This window comes from Eptesicus fuscus, chromosome 12 (genome assembly GCF_027574615.1).
Source record: "Eptesicus fuscus isolate TK198812 chromosome 12, DD_ASM_mEF_20220401, whole genome shotgun sequence".
NCBI lineage: Eukaryota > Metazoa > Chordata > Mammalia > Chiroptera > Vespertilionidae > Eptesicus > Eptesicus fuscus.
This window is the reverse complement of record NC_072484.1, coordinates 1384934-1407784: the sequence shown is the minus strand read 5'-3', so window position 1 is coordinate 1407784 and position 22851 is coordinate 1384934. Positions and strand designations below refer to the sequence as shown.

The 22851-nt window shown below is 49.7% G+C and overlaps 1 protein-coding gene across 7 annotated transcripts in view; it reads left to right on the top strand.

Moving 5' to 3' along the window:
• OSBPL2 (oxysterol binding protein like 2) overlaps positions 1 to 22851 on the top strand; it is a 39763-nt gene that overhangs the window by 2875 nt on the left and 14037 nt on the right. For 4 of the 7 annotated variants that reach the window (XM_028133558.2, XM_054724175.1, XM_054724177.1 and 1 more), the window contains 5 exons: positions 6928 to 7092; positions 10241 to 10385; positions 13202 to 13277; positions 20522 to 20656; positions 21317 to 21414. In XM_028133558.2, coding sequence (XP_027989359.1) covers positions 7056 to 7092; positions 10241 to 10385; positions 13202 to 13277; positions 20522 to 20656; positions 21317 to 21414 — 491 coding nt within the window. In that variant the 5' untranslated portion in view covers positions 6928 to 7055. Of the gene's footprint in view, positions 1 to 6927; positions 7093 to 10240; positions 10386 to 13201; positions 13278 to 20521; positions 20657 to 21316; positions 21415 to 22851 lie in introns of those variants that run through there. The other 3 variants (XM_028133561.2, XM_054724178.1, XM_054724179.1) reach the window with 3 other exon arrangements.

Sequence of the window (22851 nt, the reverse complement as noted above, 5' to 3'; positions counted from 1 at the left end):
GGTTAAGAATCTTTCTGGAGATCAGAGGGACGAGCCCAGGCTGGGGGCTCTCGGGTTCTGGCTCCCTCACTTTCTAACTTTGCCCGCAAAATGGATTATTGTGTGGAATATGTGTGAAGAAAATGTGAGGGAGTGTCTGGTGTTGTACTAGGTGCCCAGTTCACCTTCAGTCACTGACCTGAGAGCATTGAAATTGACCCCACCCGACAGTGACGCATAGACACACACAAAAATTCAATTTAGAAGTGAAGCCAAATAAGTCTTTGTTAGGCAGATTTGCATGCTATTGAATGTTACCGTGATGCTTTATAATAATGTCACAGTGATACTTTATAATAATGATGACTATAAAAAGACCCCTGGACCCATGAGGACCTGCTGTCACTCAGCTGAGGCCCTGGACAGTATGCGGACAGTGTGGGTGTGGCTGACTCCTGGTCACTGCTGTACTTCCTGCTGGAAGGCTGACGTTCATAGAGTTTATTTATTTATTTTTTATTCCTCACCTGAGGATATTTTTCCGTTGATTTTTAGAGAGAGGGAAAGACAGAGAGAAACACCGATGTGAGAGAAACACATTGACTGGTTGCTTCCTGCACAAGCCCCAACCAGGGCCCAGGCTGGGGAGGAGCCTGCCACCGAGGCACTTGACTGGAATTGAGCCCGGGACCCTTCGGTCCACAGGCTGATGCCCTATTCATTGAGCCACACCGACAAGGGCGGTAGAGTTTAGCACTAACAAGGGCGAGGCTTGATTCTGAAACTCGGTGTACTTCAAGGTTGGTCTTTAGCTTATTGAGACTGAACGGAAGTCAGTATTTAAACATGACTTAAATATTAAGAAATACTTAAATCCTAAGTGTTAATATTTCAGGGACTAGTTCGACACTTTAAATGCAGTTTCCATGGACAGTGGTTAGTTTGTATCTCTGCTATAATTTTTATGTTTTCAAAGTGTTTTTGATGGTAAATCTCAGGTGTTGGCCCTGCCAGGGTCAAGCCCACCGTGGATACATGGTGTGGAGGACCCACCCATGCCCGCAGCTCTCCTTAACGACCATGTGATTAAATGGTCACCTAGCCATGCCCATGAACATCATGTTGCTTCTTTCCTTTTCTACCCACATTCAGAAAAGAACTTAGCGTCCCATGGCAGAATCTCAGAGCATGTCGTGCTATCACTGGGACCTTCTGGTGACAAGTACTCTGACCTGTGCCCTGGGCTAAACAGTGCAGCACGCCTTCCGAAAGGACTGTGAGCAGCAGGGACGCTGGTAGACTTTTGCCTGGTGTTTGCGTCTGTCTCTCCTTGCTTTTTCTGCGTGTCAGTGGGATCTTGCGGGGTTGTTTTGAGACGTGGACTCTGGGATTGTGCTGACTGAGCTAGCCCTGGTCCGGCAGCGGGTCTGAGAAGAAGGGCAGTGGGAAGGTGTGCTTCTGTTGACCTGGGCATCTCCCTCCCACAGCTCTATCGAGTCATGCCGGCATGGGAACCGCTGAGTGGCTCTTGGTTGGGCAGACCTGTCTGACTTGAGCTGGTCCCTTGACCAGAGGGTGGAAGCACTGGCCTTAAAAGGTGCCAGGAGAAGCTTGTTCCAGGCTGGTGTCAGGTGCTTGGGGAGAAATGGTCTGCGGATGGTTTGTGGGGAAGTTGTCCTGACTTCGGGTTCCAGAGAGGACGATGGCAGCCAGCGGGGAGGGCAGGCTGTGACACACCGGGTGGGCGCTGTGTGTCCCACTGAACAAAAGAAGGCTGCTCCCAGGCTGAGAGAGAAAAGTCAGCTGTCATCTGGCACCTCTACACTGGACTTGGCTGCAAAGTGACTTCCACTAGTGCCTTAATATCAGGGTGGCTGTGTGATCTGATGTCCCGCAGCAGCTTTCAGGACTGCAGCGGTGGCAGATGTTAACAGGCACCTGTCTGACACCGAAGAGGGGCCAGGGCCACCTCGTGCTGAGCTCGGGTGAGTTAGGCTCAGAGTGCCAGGATTCCACAGAGGAATTAGCGTGGGAAGTGTCACACCACCCTCGGAGCAGGTAGTGAGGAGGGAGGGGCGTTGTGGTTTCCCGTGCAGGTGCAGCACCCAGTGTTGCCACGGTTCTGTTTATAAGGCAGTTCTGCATGCATGGGGTTGACTGCCGATGCTCATCAGGGTAGAAGGTCCCTGGCTGACTTTGTAGGGTTTTCACTCGGCTGCTGGGAACCTCATAAGAAGTGTGGCTTTGGCCCGGCTGGTGTGGCTCAGTGGTTGAGCATCAACCCATGAACCAGGAGGTTACCAGTTTGATTCCTAGTCAGGGCACATGCTCCGATTGTGGGCTCGATCCCCAGTGGGAGGCATGCAGGAGGCAGCCGATCATGCTTCTCTCTCATCATTGATGTGTGTGTGTCTCTCTCCCTCTCCCTTCCTCTCTGAAACCAATAAAAATATCTTAAAAAAGAAAGAAGTGCAGCTTCGGGAGGGAGGCCCAGGGATGGGCACATCCCACCGTGTTGCTGTACCCTCCACCGTGCTTGGAACCCCTGGTGGGGGTCTTAACCCTATTCTGGATCAGCGACCCCTTTGAGAACCTAGTGGAGAGTCTGAGTCATCTTCCTGGGGAAAAATGAACACAAACAAAAGTTTGTCATTTTCCCTTTTTTATTTTTCTCTCTTTTGGGGGAGGGTGTAGTAATTCAGGGATTTTCCTGACCTTGGTTTAAACCCCACCCCCATTAGTGCTCAGGAAGTGTAGTTGGGAGTGAGCGGGCAGGTCTCATGTTAGGATGACCAGTTTCTCAGCACAGTGAAACTGGTTCGGAGGCTGAGCAGGTGGAACTCGTATGAGAACTGACAAGGAAGGACCTGGGGTGGGAGAGGCAGCAGGTGAAAGGGCGAGGGTCTCAGACTGGATTCTGTCAGATGGAGATGGCATCCGAAGCATCTGGCCTGATTGCATAGATGCTTCAGGCAGGGCAGCGGGGCTCTGGGGACATGGGGGTCGGGGGTGGGAGCGTGGGCATGCTCCACGCGCCCCCCCCCCCCAGGGCTTCCCACTGTCCTCAGGGCTGCAATGCTGGGTCTTCCAGTTGTCCAGCCGCCACCTGCTGGTTCAGGGCTCTGGTTCTGCTCTCGAAAGTGGACAAGCAGAGGGCAGTGAGTGGCCCTACTGACGGTCTGATTTCTCTGACTTCTCCGCTGCTCTCGGCGCATGGTGCCCGGGTGGGCGGGGCTGCTGCCCTGAGCTTCCTTCCTCTCCCTGCATTGGAACTGCTTTTCTCTGCTGGAACAGAATGACAAGGTTCATCGACACCAACACTTTGCGTGGAAGAGCCTCCAATTCACCTTGTCTGGGTTTTGAAGCACTTCGTTCTGGATTGTTCTGGATTCATGTCCCTGTTCCTCGAAGTATCTGGTGTGTCTCTGGCGCTCACTGTTGAATATCAGTTTCCAGGGGAAGAAGGGACTTGGGGAAACTTGTGGGTGGTGGGTCTCTAGGCCATCACCTGTTGGGTCCCTACCAGAAGTGCTGGTCCCTTGGCTCCTTGGGTCAGGCTGGTGTCCCCTCTGCCTGCCGGTCAAGGCCACCCTGTTGGCCATTTGTGCATCTTCCTTGGTGAAATGAAATGTCTATTTAAGTCCTTTGCCCGTTTTTGAATCAGGAAATTTTTTGTTGTTGTTGAGTTTTGATGTCTTTCATTTCTTTTTCTTGTCTGATTATTCTGGCTAGAACTTCCAGTACTACGATCAATAGCATTGGTGAGTGGGCATCCTTGTCTTGTTCTGAACTTTGAGGAAAAGCTTTCAGTCTTTCACCTTTGAGCATGTTGTTCCCTGTGGAGTTTTTATCTATGGCTTTTATTATGTTCTGGTAGTATCATTCTATTGGTAGTTTATTGAGTGTGGGTTTCGTTTTTGTTTTTATCATGAATAGTGTTGAAGTTGGTCAGATGATTTATCTGCATCCATTGAGATGATCATGTGTTGTTTTTCATTCTGTTAATGTGATGTATTACATTGATTGATCTTCATGTGTTGAGCTATCCGTGTATTCCAGGAATAAATCCCATTTGGTGTATAATCCTTTGAATTTGTTGCTGAATGCATTTTAATGTATTTAGTTTGCTAGTATTTTGTTGAGGATTTTTGTGTCAATGTTCATAAGGGATGTAAGTCTGTAGTTTTCTTTTTTGTAGTGTCTTTATGTGGCCTAGTGTCATGGTTGTGGGCTGGCCTCATAGAATGAGTTAGGAAGTTTTCCCATCTCCACGTTTTTTGGAAAACTTTGAGGAGGTTTGATGTTATTTCCAATTGAAATGGTGGAATTCACCAGCGAAGCCATCAGATACAGGGCTTTTCTTTATTGGGAGCTTTTTTATTACTGATTCAACCGCCTTGCTTTTGTTGTTGTTGTTGTTAATCCTCATCCGAGGATATTTCCCTTGTGATTTCTTCTTTGATCCATGGGTTGTTTAAGAGCATGCTATTTAATTTCTGCAGTTTTGTGGGCTTTTCAGATTTACTTTTGTTGATTTATAACTCATCCTCTTGTGGTCAGAGAAGATGCTTTGTATAATATCGGCCTTTTTAAATCGATTGAGGTGGATCTGTGGTCTCACATGTCCTGGAGAATGTCCTGTGTGCACCGGAGAACGCGTATGTTGCATGTGTCTACCGGATCTTGTGGGTTAGTTTGTTGTTGAAGTCCTCTCTTTATCCCCTGTCTGGTTGTTGCTTGTTAATGCATTTTTAAGTTATTAAATATAATTTATATTATTTTGAACAATTCAAATTCAGAATTCATAGTTAACCTCCAAAGAGGACCCAGAGTTTTTGTATCATTGGTGAACTTTCCATGCTCTGTGAAGATTACATCTCGGTTGCCTTGCCCATTTTTTTTTTTTTAAATATATATGTCTTTATTGACTTCAGAGAGGAAGGGAGAAGGAAAGAGATAGAAACATCAGTGATGAGAGAGAATCAGTGATGGGCTGCCTCCTGCACGCCCCCTACTGGAGATTAAGCCCGCAACCCAGGCACGTGCCCTTGACTGGAATCGAACCCGGGACTCTGCAGTCCGCAGGCCCACGCTCTGTCCACGGATCCAAACCAGCCAGGGCACCTTGCCCATTTTTATAGAGAAGAGAAAGAACACGCAACTCTGCTCTTTAGTGAGCTGACTGTGGACATAAACCCTCCAGGTCCACAAGCTCTTAGCCAGTCGCCTGATTCCCAAGTGACTAGATCTGTTTTTCTAAGAAAAACGTAAAGGTGCATTTGTTAGACTTGAGAGAGAATCATTGATTGGCTGCTGCTTGCATACCCCGCACTGGGGATCGAGTCCACAACCTGGGCATGTGCCCTGACTGGGAACAAACCGGTGACCTTCTGCTTCATAGGTTGACACTCAACCACTGAGCCATGCCAGCTGGGCTGAGCCAAAATAATTTTGAGGAAATTTAAGTTGATTTCAGTTATGCTGATAATAGCTAACTTATATAGCAGCTTCTCCAGAATTGAAAATTGGCTTCCTGTTGATGTGAAACAAATATTTTAACATGATTTTTCATTTATAACCACCTGCCTGTTCTGAGAAAGACTTCAGCACAATCCCTGAGCTGTGTCTGGCCTCTGATGTGGGAATGGAAACTAACCTGCTCGTGTGACTGTCCCAAGTCAGTCGTTTTACCATTTCTTATACAACTGTAGGTGATGGTTTTATTTTTAATTTATTTTTGTTAACTCACCCGAGGATATTTTTTCCATTGATTTTTAGAGAGAGTGGAAGGGAGGGAGTGAAGAGGGGAAGAGAGAGAAAAAAAAACATTGATGTGAAGGAGACACATAGATTGGTTGCCTCCTGCACATGTCCTGACCAGGGCCAGCAGTTCAGGTATGTGCCCTTGACCAGGAATCGAATCTAATGCTCTAACCACTGAGCACACCAACCTTGGCTGTAGATGAAGATTTTAAAATAAAAATAACTTCAAATAATGATTACTTATTGATGTTGGATATTTGTATTATAAATGTTTCCTCTCATATTTTCTGAGATGAATTTTGTTATTTTTTAAAAATATATTTTTATTGATTTCAGAGAGGAAGGGAGAGGGAGAGCGATAGATACATTAATGATGAGAGAGAATCATTGGTTGTCTCCTGCATCCCCCCCCCCAGGGATCGAGTCTGCAACCTGGGCATGTGTACTGACCAGGAATCAAACCTGATCTGGTTCATAGGTCGATGCTCAATCACTGAGCCACTCCGGCCAGACAAATTTTGTTATTTTTAAATATTTTTGTTTAATTCTCGCTGAGGATATGCTTGTTTGTTTTTCATTGATTTTTTAAAATCCTTTTTTAAATCATGTTTTTTTGTTTTGTTTTAAATATATATTTTTTATTAATTTCAGAGAGGAAGGGAGAGGGAGAGAGATAGAAACACCAATGATGAGAGAGAATCATTGATCGGCTGTCTCCTGCACGCCCCCCACCAGGATCAAGCCTGCAACCTGGGCATGTGCCCTTGACCGGAATTGAACCCAGGACCCGTTAGTCCGTAGGCTGATGTTCTATCCACTGAGCAAAACCAGCTAGGCCTGTTTTTTATTGATTTTAGAGAGAAGAAAGGAGAGAGAGAAACTGATGTGAGAGAGAATCATTGATCAGTTGCCTCCCATACGTGCCCCGACCAGAGAGTGAACCCACAAACTAGTTATATGCCCTGACTGGGAATCGAACCCACAGCCTTTTGGTGTAGGTGATGATGCTCCAACCAACTGAGGCCCCTGGCCAGGCTCATGCATTTGTCATTAAATCATTGATTTTATTTCTTTGCTAAGATGTAATTGAGATTGATTTAAAAAATGACAAATGGGTATTTGAAAAATGTTTCTAAGCCATAAAACTTCTGAAAGTTAAGTATGCCAAAATGTTTCTCCTCTTAGATCTCCACCACCTATTGGATTTTACCCCACAAAGCTCCCCGGGTGAAGCACCTGTCACTGTCAATGTAGACCCAGGCAATGATTCAGTAGGAGACTGCAGATCGGGGCAGGGCTCCTGGCTGCCCAGCATGAACGGGGACGAGGAGTTCTTTGATGCCGTCACAGGTGAGCACAGAGAACGGGTCCATCATTCGCTAGTTCATGGAGCGCGAAGCCCCCACCCGGGTCTCAGACCTACTCTTCAGATTGAGGATGGTCAGGAAAGCATGTTCCCAGGCTTGACTCTCAGATCTGGGGAGAAAGCTCAGCTTTAGACGACAGGAAATAAAAAGAAAGGGCAATTCAGTTTTTAGTCTTTAAAAGAATTGCTCTTGCATGTAAATGCTCTAAGTTCAGTTATTTTCCATTTCCCCACAGCCTTTCTAAGTAGCGGCACAGAGCCTGTAGTTGGAAAGCTGCTTGGGTGTGCCCGAGTGGAAACAGCGTTGATGGAGTGTTTGTATGAGGGCGGTGGGGCAGCCGGCTGGGTCACTGGGCTGGGTGGGACATACAAACATAGAGCAGCCCCTTCTCCCCATCACAGTGACCACTTGAGGTCCAAAGCTCTTAAAGTTCAAGACAGCCATTTACTTTCTACCCGCCACCCTCACGGCCCACTTTTGGAATCTTGTTTTGGGTACCAAGGTGTTAGTGACAGTCTTTCCAAGTGCAGTCAGGGGGCCACCTGTGTAGTTACTGCCAAAACGACATGGTGCCCAGCACAGCACAAGGTTCTTTGTGACGGCTGTCACTGTCCCTTGACACGCTTCGCTGTCCCCTGAGCCTTGTCAGCACGTTCTTGGGGCGTGCGTCCATCACCACCAAGCTTCTCTTTCCCAAAGCAGGAGTGGGGGCCAGTGCATGGACAGGCAGCCCAGATTGCTGATTTATTCTTGTGGGAAACCCAGGAGGAAGGAGGCACTGGGCACGCCGCCATCCCTCACGATCAGGTGCGCCCTGTGGAGGTTCCCCCAGAGGTGTGTCTGACTCACCCGCCCTTCACACTTCAGCTCCTGATGAGACTGAGCCCCCACTCAGTGGCCGGCTCAGGGAATTGCCCTCAGGCCTCCAGAGAGGCTGGCCTCCGTGGGTCCCTCTCTCCTGGGAACCAGTGTGACCGAGACTGGTGGCCGTCTGAGTTTCTGCCAGAGGACTCCCCCGGAGAGGTCTGGAGCTCACGTGGTGTGGTGTTTGGGTGGTGCCTCTCGTCTGTCTGCACGGCAGTAATGCTCTGCATGGACTCAGGAAAGGGGGAAAAGGCAGGTGAAATGATTTGTCGCCTCCATCCTTTGGTTCCAAAGCAAACAAGGGGAGGAATGGCAATGGGAAGGGTCCCCTTGCAGTGAAGTAGCCGCAGAGATGCAGAGCAGCCTGCTTCACTGTCTGGAGCACTGGGTTCCCCTTGTAACTCACCTAAAAAGTCTCTGAACCCAGCAGTTATTAGAGGAACGACTTCAACAGGCAACCTCTTCCTCCGGGAAGGTCTTCAAGTCCATGAAACACGTACCGCCTGAGGGTGAGAACTTCCCGAACGGGCCTGTTGGAGGGAGGAGCAGGTCACAGTGATTTCAGGTTTCCTCCTCTGAAGGAGCAGGTCACAGTGATTTCAGGTTTCCCCTTTTCTACAGTCAATACATGTTGACAGAGCACTGGCTTAATTAGAGGCAAGACCTTCACATAACTGTCAACGACATGTGGCCTGTTTACTGGGCACACGTCCGGCTGTAGTTGAAGCAAACGGTCCACATAAATCTCTCAGCACTGAGGGAGGGGTGTGGAGATGGGCCGCCTGGCACAGGGCAGTGGGCAGGCCCTGCCGACATTCTCTTAAGTCAGGATGCTTCAAGCTAAGTGTAGACTGGGGGTCAAGTAGATGTGCTTTTGGGATTGGCCGTGAACTTTAGAGGCTCTTTCAGAAGACAGTGGTCAGTTAAGAGGTTCATTTCTTTCTTTCTTTTTTTTTTTAAATATATTTTATTGATTTTTAACAGAGAGGAAGGGAGAGGGATAGAGAGTTAGAAACATCAATGAGAGAGAAACATTGATCAGCTGCCTCCTGCACACCCCCCACTGGGGATGTGCCCGCAACCAAGGTACATGCCCTTGACCGGAATCGAACCTGGGACCTTTCAGTCCACAGGCCGACGCTCTATGCACTGAGCCAAACTGGTTTCAGCAAGAGGTTCATTTCTAATATATCCTTTCAAAATCATCGTGCAATTAATCTCACTCCTACATTGTATAAATTTGTCAATGTGGGAGAATATGAAAGGATATTTTGCTTATTCTCAGGCTTAGCAGCAGAGGTTGTAGGTTTGGGGTCTGACAACAATTAGCCCCTAGCTTTACACCTGGGCCTCCCCTTACTTTCTGTGAAATGGCGCTGTTGGGGGAACCCTGAGCTCCTTGTGAGCGCAGGCCCCTGCTGAAGTAGTCTGGGTCGTCACCGTCACTGGCAGGAGCCACCTCGCCCTGGCAGCCCAGTCCCTTTGCCTTGCTCGGGTGCAGAGCGCCCATGCTCCAATGCCTGCACCAGCTCTTTCTCGTGGGAGGGAGCATGCCTTTCTTCCCCACCATTGCCTGCTCCTTCGGGAGGAAGCCCTTTGGGGGGAAGGGTACTGGAGCACGTCCCAGTGGGCGCTCTTCTTGAGGAGTCTGGGTGGCCTGGAGAACATACTCAACTGTAGTTTATGTGAGGCCTAAATAGCTCATTTCCCCAGTTTTCTATGCTATGGAGGAGTGCTCTAGTTAAACCAGTCACTCGCTCTCAGTGACCATCAGTCCGATCGGTTCTGGTAGTGGTATGGCACAGTGTCTGCCTTCCTTAGAAACCAGGCCAGTGGGCTGGATCTTAAGATGAGGTGTGGAGGAGGACTGCAGATCTTGTGCAGACAGGACACGCTGCCTCCTCGAGGCCCATGTTAGAGCGTTGTAGAGGCTCCGGCCCAGAAGGGTGTGAGCCATTGAATAAAGCCACAGGAACTTTGTTCTAGGGTCCTGAGGCTGAACCTCAGGTCAGTGACAGTCCCCAGCAGGCCCGAAGGAACCTGGTGTATGTGAAATTCCGGTCAGAGTGGACGGTCTGTCTCCCTTGGAAGCTCCCCCAAGTGCTCCTGCTTCTCTGCCCTTCGTTCTTGGGAAGCAGACTTAATTAATCTGAATGTGCCCGTAGAAGCAATCTAGACCTTCAGGGTTCTGCTTGCACAGAATTCTGGGAGGCAGGCTTTTATCTTCCACGTCCTGCAAAAATGACCACTCTGTTTGTCTTGCGCAGGCTTTGATTCTGATAACTCTTCTGGGGAATTTTCAGAGGCCAGTCAGAGAGCCCCCGGAGGGCTGCCTGTGGACACCAGCAAAAGCAACGGCATTGGGGAAGCTGGGGAAAGGCCCCCCCAGGAGAATGGGATTCAGAGGCACAGGTATGGCGTTCCACGTGTGTGATTTAGAATCTTCCAGTGTGTCCGTGACGGCCCCCAACACGCCGAGTCCTGAGGGCCATGTGGGCCAGCTCCTCTGACAGAACCCAGCATCCTTGCACCCAAGATTTCCAGAGATCAGTGATGGCGCTTGTGCGACTCCTGGTCCCATCATCTGTAGAATGGCAGGATGGCCACCCTGCCCCACAGTGCTGGGAAGCCTGAGCGCAGCGGGCGACCTGGCACCACACCTGGGGCCTGGCACACTGCAGGGGGACCCTCCTCCTTCAGTGCAGGGAGACCACATTCCAGTCTCCTTTCAGTGTTTCATTCATAGGCCAGGAGATTCTGACGACAGTGACCTGATGCGTCAGCGGGGTGGAGCTCGTGAGGTGGTGTCAGTGAAAGGTGGGCCTCTGTCCACCCCGAGCTGGCTTGCATCTGGGCTCCAGGGCGCCATCCACCTTCACCCTGACCTGTTCTGAGCTTTAGGCCCAAATGCTTACTCCACGCCTGCCCTGGAGGACTCAGACTTGTACTTGTTCGGTCGCTTGCTCGGCAGATGTTGGCACACCTGCATGCTAAGGTGACCTGGCCCATGCAGGCCCGACCTCCGCTGTCAGCCCCTCCTCCGCACCCCGCGACTGGTCCATAGCCAGACATTGGCGAGTCAGCCCGGAAGCTTCCCCTTTTCCTCCCCTTCCCATTACCCAACTCTGACACACGCCTGGGCCCTTTCAGTCCTTCTGTCTGCTGTCACATCCACCCCATCCCCTGGGTCTCCTGCAGTCACCCTGTAACTGCACCCACACCCCCTCTTTCTTCATGCTGCAGCAGTCACTTTTTCAGACAGGTCTAACCAGGCCACGTCCACCCCCCACTTAAAACTCTCAGGTGGGCCCTGGCTGGTATGCTCAGTGGTTAGAGTGTCAGCTCAAGCACCGAAGGGTCACAGGTTCCATTTCCAGTCAAGGGCATGTACCTGGGTTGCAAGTTTGATCTCCAGCTCTGCCAGGGCACATGCAGGAGGCGACCAATCCAAGTCTCTTTCTCTCCCTCCCTGCCCTCCCTTTACTCTCTAAAATGGAAAAAATATCATTGGGAGCCCTAGCTGGTTGGGCTCAGTGGATAGAGCGTCGGCCTGCGGACTGAAGCGTTCTGGGTTCAACCTGGTCAAGGGCACATGTCCGGGTTGCAGGCTTGATCCCCAGTAGAGGGCATGCAGGAGGCAGCTGATCAATGACTCTCTCATCATTGATGTTTCCCTCTCTCTCCCTCTCTCTGTCTCTCTGAAATCAATAAAATATATATTTTTAAAAATATCCTTGGGTAAGGAATTAAAAAAACAAAGAAAACCATCTCAGGTGGGTGTTCACATGGTACCCCTCTTTGGGATTCACGAACAGCACCCTTTTCCTCTCAGAAGTATCTCGGTGTGGACAGTGAACTCTAAGGTCACCTCCTCTAGGCTGAGGGCCAGCATCCTCTCCTCCTCTCTGGCCCCCTCCCTATTGTCTCTGGGCCCAGCCACAGTGGCTTCTCTTGGGTCCTCCAGGGCCCCCACATCGGGCGGTGCCTGCCTGCCCCTCTCCACCTCCATCTCTGCGGTCTTCTCCCCCCTCCTGTTTCCATGCTCCCTTCTCAGCCCCCTGCAGTCCAGCCCAGATGACAGTTGCCGATTGACCAGGTGTCAGTTGCTAGCAGCCTGGCATGTGGCGCTCTGTAAATGGCAGTTTTTCTCATTTTTTCTCCAGCTGCCTCTCTCTTTTCCCTCCCATCCCTGAAAATGAGCAGTGTGCCCTGACTCAGCTGCCCTAACTGACATCCCAAGGGGGAGCTTGGGGTCCTTATGGGGCGAGAGCACTGCTGTCATCGTTCCAAGCAGAGTGCTGGAGCGGAGGCGCTGGCTCATGGTCTTCCCGCCCTGAGAGCACTGACCCGTCCAGGGGAGCACCTGGTGGCTTCTGGGACGCAGGGAACCACTGGCTCAGTCTTCAGTCTCGGGTCCATCTCGCTTCCTGCAAACCCGCACCTCTGTCCCACTGGGCACCCCTCCCTCCCAGATGGAGTCAGGGTCTCATCCCAGCCAAATTCCCAGAAGGGAGACCAGGCCCCGCTTGGGCCAGGGGTTCCCCATCCCAGTCTCCTGTGAACTGGGTCTCATGGTGCAGACATGCCTGTGGGGCTGCCTCTGGTCTGCAGGGAGGTCACTGGGCAGGAATGTGCCTCAGGAGCACACACACATTGAAAGGGGCAAACAATGCATTTCTGAAAAGGTTTTCTTTCTTTTAAACTATTTTATTAAACATTTTTAAAAATATGTGTTGTTTTTTATTAATTTCAGAGAGAGGAAGGGAGAGGGAGAGAGAGAGAGAAACATCAATGATGAGAGAGAATCATCGATCAGCTGCCTCCTGCACGCCCCCGACTGGGGATCTAGCCCGCAACCTGGGCATTTCAGCCCACACTGGCTGGGCTGAAAAGGTTTTCTTAATGTAGTTCCCTCTTGGGGACCTTGTGCCCTGGCCTCTGTCCATGGTTCTGCGGTGCTGCAGGCGGCTGGTACACTCCTGCTCTGGGGACAAGGCAACCTGTCCCCAGCTCTGGAAGGAGAGTCATTGGTGTGGTCATGGTCATTTTCTCCCAGGGTTCCTCCCACAAGTCCATTCCTTTGGGACTGAGCTAGCAGGCTGATCTTTTTCTCCCCAGGCATGCCAGGAAAATTAGAGAAAAATGGTCATTGAGCAAAATCACCAGTCATAAGGGAACCTCATGTTGGATTAATAATAACATGTGTTGCTGTGGTTACTGTTTTTCAGGACGTCCTTGCCGGCCCCGATGTTCACCAGGAGTGACTTCAGTGTGTGGGGGATCCTGAAGAAGTGCATTGGCCTGGTGAGTGGGCAGCCTGTCCGAGCTCAGCGTTAGGCAATGTGAACCCACAGAAGGGTTCACTCCCCACATTTTTTTGCTTTGTTTTGTTAATCATCACTCAAGGATTTTTAGAGGAAGTGAAAGGGAGGGAGAGAAACAGAGAGAGAGAAACATTGATGTGAGAGAGACACATTGATTGGTTGCCTCCAGGGCCAGAATGGAGCCTGCAACCAAGGTACCCTTCAGTCCATGGGCCGATGCTCTGTCCAATGAGCCAAACCGGCTAGGGTGACTCTGCAGATTTATAAACAGCATGGAGTAAAGATGATGAAACTGGGAAGGCACAAAGACGTAAGGGGAGGAGGTGAGGAAGCGAGGTTACTGATGGACAGGAGGAAACAACTCTAGGTTAAACTTGGAACGTTTCCCTCAGTGTTCTGTGATGTGCTCTTGGTAATCGGTGTGAAATGGGGGTGTTTGTGGGGTTCCTGGACACACACAGAGGGTGAGACCCAGAAGGCCATCCATGAGGGCTGCAGGCAGAGTTCTGATGCTTGGAGTCTGTGAAGTATTTTCCCGTGCTTCATCTCACTTAATCCTCACAGAAGTCCTGGAGTGGGTAGATAGGAGACTCGGTAGAATCCTATTTTCTTTTCATTAGCCAGAAAACAGAGATTTAGAAAGCTTAGAAACTTGACCCGACTGAAAAGAAGTAAGAAATGGTGGACCTTGAAAATGACTTCAGGCTTTGTCACTGCTGCAGTTAAATATTTACCCTTTGTTCTCCCTGCATGATCTACAATTATAATCTGCTTCTTGTTGATATTTACTGCTGTGTTGCTGACAATTACCTGAAAGAGAAGTTGGGGTGCTTCACTGGGCTGGAAAAAGTTTAGCCAAATCAGAAAGCAGGTCTAATTAAGCAAGTTTATTCTATATTTATAAAAGGCTAAGTTGACTTGTGCACGTGTGATACATATAAAGCTCTCACTGTCGCCAATCACACGCATGTGTTTCCATCTGTCATTGTTGATTGTGAATTTGGTTGACACTTCTATTATAGAGAAAGGGTGAATAGCAATACCAAAATATTTCTTCTAATTAATTTCCTTTCAATGTGCACGAATTCGTGCTCCGGGCCACTAGTCTATATATACAAAAGGCTAAGTGGCCATCTGTCCGTCCGTCCAACCGACTGACCGGCCGGTACATATGATGCGCACTGGCAATTTAAAAATAAACGTTTATTCGCGCATGCGCGATACGTATAAAGGGCTCGCTGGTGCCAATCGCACGTGTGTGTTTCAATCTGTCATTGTTGATTGTGAAGTGGGTTGTTTTTGTTGACATTCTGACGCTGAAAGAAAGTGGCATTGTCGACAAAATATGTCTGAAGACCAACTATTGATACTTCTATTATAGAGAAAGGGTGAATAGCGATATTAAAATATTTCTTCTAATTAATTTCCTTTCAATGTGCATGAATCTGCACTGGACCATTAGTATTTCTTATATTTTGCTAAAGGATGGGGCCCTTTTTTTTTAAAATATATTTTATTGATTTTTTACAGAGAGGAAGAGAGAGAGGGATAGAGAGTTAGAAACATCGATGAGAGAGAAACATCGATCAGCTGCCTCCTGCACACTCCCCACTGGGGATGTGCCCGCAACCAAGGTACATGCCCTTGACCGGAATCGAACCTGGGACCCTTCAGTCCGCAGGCCGACGCTCTATCCACTGAGCCAAACCGGTCAGGGCGGGGCTCTTTTTTAAAATATATTTTTTCATTGATTTTTTTTAGAGAGGAAGGGAGAGGGAGAGGGAGAGAGAGACAGAAACATCAATGATGAGAGAGAATCACTGATTGGCTGCCTCCTGCACGCCTCCACTGGGGATCCAGCCTACAACCTGGTCATGTGCCCTGACCGGGAATCAAACTGGTGACCTCTTGGTGCATGGGGCGACACCCAGCTGCTGAGCCACGCTGGCCAGGAAGGATAGGGCTCTTTTTAAACATGACCACCATGATACCGTCAGGTGTGCACTCTGTTCAGGGTTCCCGTTGTCTGTGGGTTTGCATCTGTGTGTGGGGTTCTTCCATCGGGAGACAGCTTGTTGCTCTTGCTCTGAGTTTTTTTTTTTTTTTTTTTTTTAAATGAATCTTTATTGTTCAGATTACAATTGTTTCTCCTTTTTCCCCACATATCTCCCCACCACCCAGTTCCCACCCCTCCTCTGCCCTTACCTCCCCACCCCCCGCTGTCCTTATCCATAGGTGTATTTTTTTTTTTTTTTTTTTAATATATTTTATTGATTTTTTACAGAGAGGAAGGGAAAGGGATAGAGAGCTAGAAACATCGACGAGAGGGAAACATCGATCAGCTGCCTCCTGCACACTCCCCACTGGGGATGTGCCCGCAACCAAGGTACATGCCCTTGACCGGAATCGAACCTGGGACCCTTGAGTCTGCAGGTCGATGCTCTATCCACTGAGCCAAACCGGTTAGGGCCATAGGTGTATTTTTGTCCAGTCTCTTCCCATACTCCCCACACAGACACCCCTTTCCCCCTGAGAATTATCAATCCACTCCCATTCTATGCCTCTGATTCTAATAAGTTTATCAGTTTATTCTGTTCCTCAGATTTTTAATTCACTTGACTTTTAGATTCACTTGTTGATAGATATGTATTTGTTGTTCATAATTTTTATCTTTCTTCTTCTTTTTCCTCTTTTTAAGGAATACCTTTCAGCATTTCATATAATGCTGGTTTGGTGGTGATGAACTCCTTTAGCTTTTTCTTATCTGTGAAGGTCTTTATCTGCCCTTCAATTCTGAATGATAACTTTGCTGGGTAGAGTAGTCTTGGTTGTAGGTTCCTGCTATTCATCACTTTGAATATTTCTTGCCACTCCCGTCTGGTCTGCATGGTTTCTGTTGAGAAATTAGCTGATAATCGTATGGGAGCTCCCTTGTAGGTAACTAACTGTTTTTCTCTTGCTGCTTGTAAGATTCTCTCTTTGTCTTTTGCTCTTGGCATTTTAATTATGATGTGTCTTGGTGTGGTCCTCTTGGGATTCCTTTTGTTTGGGGTTCTGTGCGCTTCCTGGACTTGTAAGTCTATTTCTTTCATCAGGTGGGGGAAGTTTTCGTTCATTATTTCTTCAAATAGGTTTTCAGCATCTTGCTCTCTCTCTTCTTCTGGTACCCCCATAATTCTGATGTTGGTTCGCTTGAAGTTGTCCCAGAGGCTTCTTACACTATCTTCAACTTTCTGAATTCTCTTCTCTTCATGCTTCTCTGGAGGAGTGTCCTTGGCCTCTTTGTATTCCAAATCTTTGAGTTGATTCTTGCAATCCTCTAGTCTGCTTTTGGGTCTCTGTATAATATTTTTTATCTCAGTCAGTGTATGTTTAATTTCTAGTTGGTCCTCATGGAATTTATCGGCCTTTTCCATGAAATTCTTGAAAAACCTTATAACCGTGGTTTTGAACTCTATGTCCAATTGCTTGTTTTCCTCCATTTCTTTGGTTTGTGATCTGTTTCCTTGCCTTCTCATATTCTCTGCTTCCCTGAGTTGGTAGGGTAGTTTTGTGTACAAGGTGTTCTATTGGTTCAACGGGTCAGCCTCCCAGTTACTTGAGGTGGACACTCTTGGTGTACCCTTGTGTACTGTGTGTCCCCCAGCAGGAGCTACAGCAAGGGCTAGTTTTCTCCTCCTTTGCTTGGGCGGTTTTAGAGCAGTCTGACTGGAGCTGCAGTTGGTTAAGCTGCCACAGAACAGGCCATTTATATGTAAAAGCCGCTGTGTGGAGCCTGGGCGGGTTTGTAGGATGTGCGGGGCGGGGCCTCAGGGCGGGGCCTCAGGGCTGGGCGGGGTCTCAGGGCGTCACTAGGCTGGGGCGCGGCCAACAGATATGGCTGCCGTCAGCTGTCTCTGCCTTTCCCGTTTCCAAGTCCCTGCGCCCCATGGTCCAGCGCAGTAAACAATGATTGCTGGGCACACCACTGCAAAAAAGTCACTCTTACTTTCCGACCCGATGGCCGAGAGTCCAGCTTCTCCCCGTAGGTGTCTGGGTCCCCCGAGTGTCCCCAGAAACTGGATTTCAGAGTGATCGGGAGCTTGTCTCCCTGCGGGTTGAAGAAAAGCCGTGCACCCAGCCGCCCGCCGCCGGCCCGATTCTCGTGCCTCCGTACCTCAGCTTTTCAGCGATTGTGCTCCTTTCTGTTCTTAGTTGTCAGTCTTCCACTCAGCCAGCTTTCCCGTGGTTCTGGGTGGTAGACGTTTTTGTCTTTTAGTTGTGTTTTTGAAATTGTTGTGTGAGGCAGCAGATTAGTTGTTTAACTATGCCGCCATCTTCTTGCTCTGAGTTTTAAGAACTGCTGGGCTCAGTGCCAAGACCCATGCACTCATTAGGGCTGCAGGTCAGCGCCGCACTGACTCGCCTCACGTACTACCTGGGCTGTCTGCGGTGAGTGTGGTGTCATTAGGAGGTCAGCACCAATGAACGAGTCTTCCTCAGAGTTTTCAGATTATGTGTTTGATTCACTACCATCACCCTGTATGCTGGCATAAGTGACTAATATGTCTTTTTATGTATTTTTAATTTTTAAAATATATTTTTAGTCATTTTAGAGAGAGGAGAGATAGAAACATCGATGAGAGAGAAACATCAACATCAATCAGCTGCTTTCTGTATGCTCCCTACTGGGGACAGCCCACAACCTGGGCACGTGCCCTGACTGGGAATTGACTGGTGACCTCTTGATGTATGGGTTGACGCTCAACCACTGAGCAACACTGGGCTCTTTTTTATGTATTTTAAACGAATGGGGTTTAACCTGCTGGACATGCTCCAGTGCACAGGTTGATCCATCTGTGGCTGTGAGAGCCTCTTCAAGGCTCCAGCTCACCCGGTACGTTTATTGTCCCAGCCTGCAGCCAGCCACTCGTGCAGGGAGAGAGGCCTCGGGACCATGCTGGGCCCTGGGGAGCTGCGGGCTTGCTCTCATTCCCAGTCTTTTTTATGCATTCTATGGGAGACAGCAGCTGTGCTCTGATTTGTTTCAGGGATGACAGGATTGATTTGACCTCTTCTGGCTCCTTATGTTTCTCTTCTCCCCCACACACCGACACTTCCAGGGGTTGACGCGGGTGCTGCCTAGTGCTGATGGTTGAGCCTAGCATGTAACCAGTGACTCCCTCGCTTTATCCCAAGTGCACAGCAGTTCTGGGAGCAGGATCAACTCACCCAACAGTGTGTTTGCCCCAAAATCCAAGTCCTTTGGTGCCCCTAGCTCTTGCCGTCCTCAGGGTGCATCTCCTATCCCTGCTTTGGGGGAAGGGGCTCCTCTGGGTGGTTGTGCGCAGGGCTGTTCCATTTTATTCTCCATGCGTGCAGATTGCTTTCCTAAACAAAACTTTATTTTGACTTTGTAAGTCCTAAGTCAAAGCTCTCAAATAAGAGTATCCCTCTATGTACTCATTCAGCTTCCTGTCCCTGCCCCTCCCCGAGAGGCAACCAATAAAAATTCTGTGCTCCATCTTTCCAGGAATCATAAAGTGATGTTGTGTCTCTCCTCCCATTTTCCTGGATAACTATAGGCTTCCCACCACCTTACCCACCCCCAGTGCCAGGGCTCCCCAGCTGCTTCCCACTCCTTCTGCCCTGCCTGCTATTGGGTGTAGGGTCATTTCTGGACCCAGGGTGGTGCACGTGCAGCTCTGCCCATGCAGCAAATCTGGGGGGTGGGGGGGACACCACTGCCCTCCCACCAGCAGGTGTGGGGCTGCCTCCCACCACCGCGCCCACAGTGGGTGTCAGGTTCTGATGAGCAGGTGAGCAGTGGAATCTCATGGTCACTGTTTCGTCTCCTGGCGTGAGCCAGGCCAGCATCTTTCCTGAAATTACTGTCTGGGTTTCTTTCCCTCCACCTCTTCTCCTCCCTCCTCCCTTCTCTAGTCTCCCTCCCTGTGAGCGGCTTCCTCCTGGAGGGGCCTCTGCCTTATCTAAGTCTGTCGGACCTCCTCCCTGCGCAGAGCGCACTGCCCCTCAGTGTCCCTGCAGCGTCCTCCTGGCTGCTCCTGCACTGCTCGCTTTGCCCGAACAATGCCTGAGAGCAGGTATCAGAGTGGGTGGTCTCCCTTCCCTGCCTAAGGCATCCAGTCACCCTGGATATGATGGGAGGCTAGTGATTCTTTTGTTTTTTATTTTATTTTGTTTATTTTTAAAAAATCTTTATTGTTGAAAGTATCACATATGTCCTCTTTTTCCCCTATTGACCCTCTCCAGCCCGCTCCCACCCCCAGGGCTTCACCATTGTCTGTGCCCATGGGTTATGCATAGATGCATACCATACCTCCCACCCTCCCTGCCTTCCCTGAGATTCCACACTCTGTTCCATGCTTCCATAGCTCTGGATCCACTCCGTTCATCAGTTTATTTTGTTACTTAGATTGCACGAGTGAGGTCATGTGATACTTGTCTTTCTCTGACTAATTTATTTCACTGAGCATGATACTCTCCAGGTTCGTCCATGCTGTCTCAAAGGGTAAGAGATTCTACTTTTTTACTACTGTATAGTATTCCATGGTATAAATGTACCACAGCTTTTTAAAAAAACATGTATGTATTTTTATTGATTTCAGAGAGGAAGGAGAAGAGAAAGAGAGAGAGAGAGAGAGAGAGAGAGAGAGAGAAACATCAGTGATGAGAGAGAATCATTGATCAGCTGCCTCCTGCATGCCCCATACTGGGGATCGAGCCCGCAACTTGGGCATGTGCCCTTGACTGGAATCGAACCCAGGACCCTTCAGTGTGCAGGCTGTTGCTCTATCCACTGAGCCAAACCAGCTAGGGCTGTACCACAGCTTTTTTATCCATTCATCTCCTGATGGGCACTTGGGCTGTTTATAGATCTTAGCTATTGTAAGTTGTGAACATAGGGGTGCATACATTCTGGGGGGAGGGCCACTGGAGGCGGCCAGTTGGCAGCTCCTGCCCCCTTGGTGTGCATGTGGTCTGGAACAGGGCAGGGGGCATAAAGTGGCAGAGGACGGGGAGCCATCCTATGGGAGACAGAGTGGAGCTCACCATGTGGTGGGGAGGGCCTGGCTTCCCTTCCAGGTGGGCTCACCCAGCTCAGCGGGTTTCAGATCTTGTTCCCACAGGCCTTTGCTGCTCCAAGAAGTGACTGACCGCGTGGGGCAGGCCAGGGGCTGTGCTTTCTGGGAACTGCCTGTGATGTCCTCGCTGTCCCTCCAGGAGCTGTCCAAGATCACAATGCCCATTGCCTTCAACGAGCCCCTGAGCTTCCTGCAGCGGATCACGGAGTACATGGAGCACATCTACCTCGTCCACAGAGCCTCCCGCCAGCCCCAGGCCCTGGAGAGGATGCAGGTGGGCAGGCCCTGCGCTGGGGGAGCCAGACCGCGGCAATGAGTGGATGTGACCCTATTTGACTGGTCACGTCACGGCAGAGACCGGGCACCTCTCCAGGGGAGAAGAGGCAGCACAGTGCACACACACTCTGGGTGCTGTCCTGCCAGCAGCTGCGACATTTGTGCTGGGGCGTGTTCTCCACAGGAGCGCATGGGGCCTGCGCCTCAGCTCCTCCCAGTCTTTTCAGCACCACACCTGTGCTTGTGCATGTGTGCGCGCATATGTGTGTTTGCCTGTCCACATGTGTTCCCATGCGTGTGTGAGTGTACCTGTGTGTGTTCATGCCCATGTGCATGTATACAGAATGTGTGCCATGTGCATTCATGTGCCCATGTGTGTTTAAAGGGGACAAACGCATGGCCCTTGCCACAGGGCCTGCCGAAGGACAGACTGGGACCTGGAAAGCAGCAGGGCTCCTGCTGTCTGTGGTTTTGAGGAAGTGGTGGTGACAAAGGGCACTTCCTGGAATCTCTGTGACCTTGGACACATTACAAGGGGAAGACTGAACAGTCACTAGATAGTGAATCCTGATGCAGACATGCCAGGTGCCAGCAGCTTTCTACAGCCTTGGGCCCCCTTCCTGGTGGGGACTGCTCACGGCCCGTGTGTTGTTTGCAGTGTGTGGCTGCCTTTGCAGTGTCGGCAGTGGCTTCCCAGTGGGAGAGGACCGGCAAGCCGTTCAACCCACTCCTGGGAGAGACATACGAGCTGATCAGGTAAGGCCAGGCCTGAGTGCCATGCGCGGTGCTGTGGAGGACGGAGGGTGTGGTTCTTCCTGCAGCATGATTCTGCCCTCTGACAGCCGACCCTGTGGATGGCAGGTTCACTGAGGGGCCTGGAGCACTGCTGGGGTGAGGAGGGTTCGCATATGGGGGATGTCAGGTTGATCTGTAACAAAACCCTAGTGCTGTGAAGTAGAGTTGGAAATGGGATCCTGTGTTGGACTCAGGAGTGGAGAAGGGAGTGTCTGTGAACGAGCTTGTTAGCTTTGGCCTGAAGTGGAGATGGGTCCCGTAAGCACATTTGCCCACTCACCGAGCATCTCAGGAGCGTTGTACAGAGAGCAGGTGACCTAGACTGTGGGAGGGCTTCGCTCCCAGCCACCACTGACCGCCATGCAGCTGCCCCTGGGCTCAAAGGCCTGGCCAGCACTGACGATGCAGGGACCAGACCATACCTTATTTTATTTTCTTAATCCTCACCCCAGGGTAAGTTTTTATTGATTTTAGAGGGAATGGAATAGAGAGAGAGAGAGAGAGAGAAACATCAATTGGTTGCCTTTCGTATGTGCCCTGACTGGGAATTAAACCTGCAACCTTTTATTGTACAGACGACACCCCTGCAACCTGAGCCACCTGGCCAAGGCCACACCTTATTTCAAGTGCAGCTGAAATTCCTTCCGATGGAGTTTCTCGCAGGCAGCTTCAGCAGCCCCCCGGCTGCTCCCCTCCTGCCCTAGAGCCTGGGACAAGACCAGGGTCCCTGCCTCTCGGGCTGTGCGGTCACTCAGAATGAGCCTTGGTCCAGTCGGCCTGGCTGAGAGTACCACCCAGAGCTCACAGGCAGTGTGGTGGGCCCCCAGGTCAAAGGGGTCACAGCCTGGCCGGGCTCGGGAGCAGTTGGTGGCATTTACGGTTTTTCCTGTTTCGCCCACCCTTGGGTCCCAGGGGGCGTCTATTGTAGTCTTTTATTAAATACTAGTTTGTCTTTAGTTATGATAGCATGCTCTGCTTAGGAAATGTGTAAAATTAAGAAAAGTGAGAAAGATGAGTTGGACAGCCCTGTGAGAGTCTGGCTGAAGTTTGGGCCGAGTTCCTTTCCTGTGCGCGCACACACGCATTTCCATAATGCAACAATGCTCATTTATATCCTTTTCCATCGAACTTTATGCCACACTCATTTCCCCGTGATTATTGAAACTTTTTCTAAATTTAGTATTTCATTGATGATAAGACATTTTTCATGTTTTAGCATTTCTGTCCTAGTTTAATTTGCAGCATTTTTTCTTTCTTTTATAAAATAAAATAATGGTGTGTTATGTGGTCAATGGCATCTTGGGCTCAAAGAAGTGTAGTTTCTTTGAAGTTTCTAACTGTGGTTGCCAGCCCTTTACTACACATGTGTTGTGATGATCAGGTGAGTGAGTGGCTGGG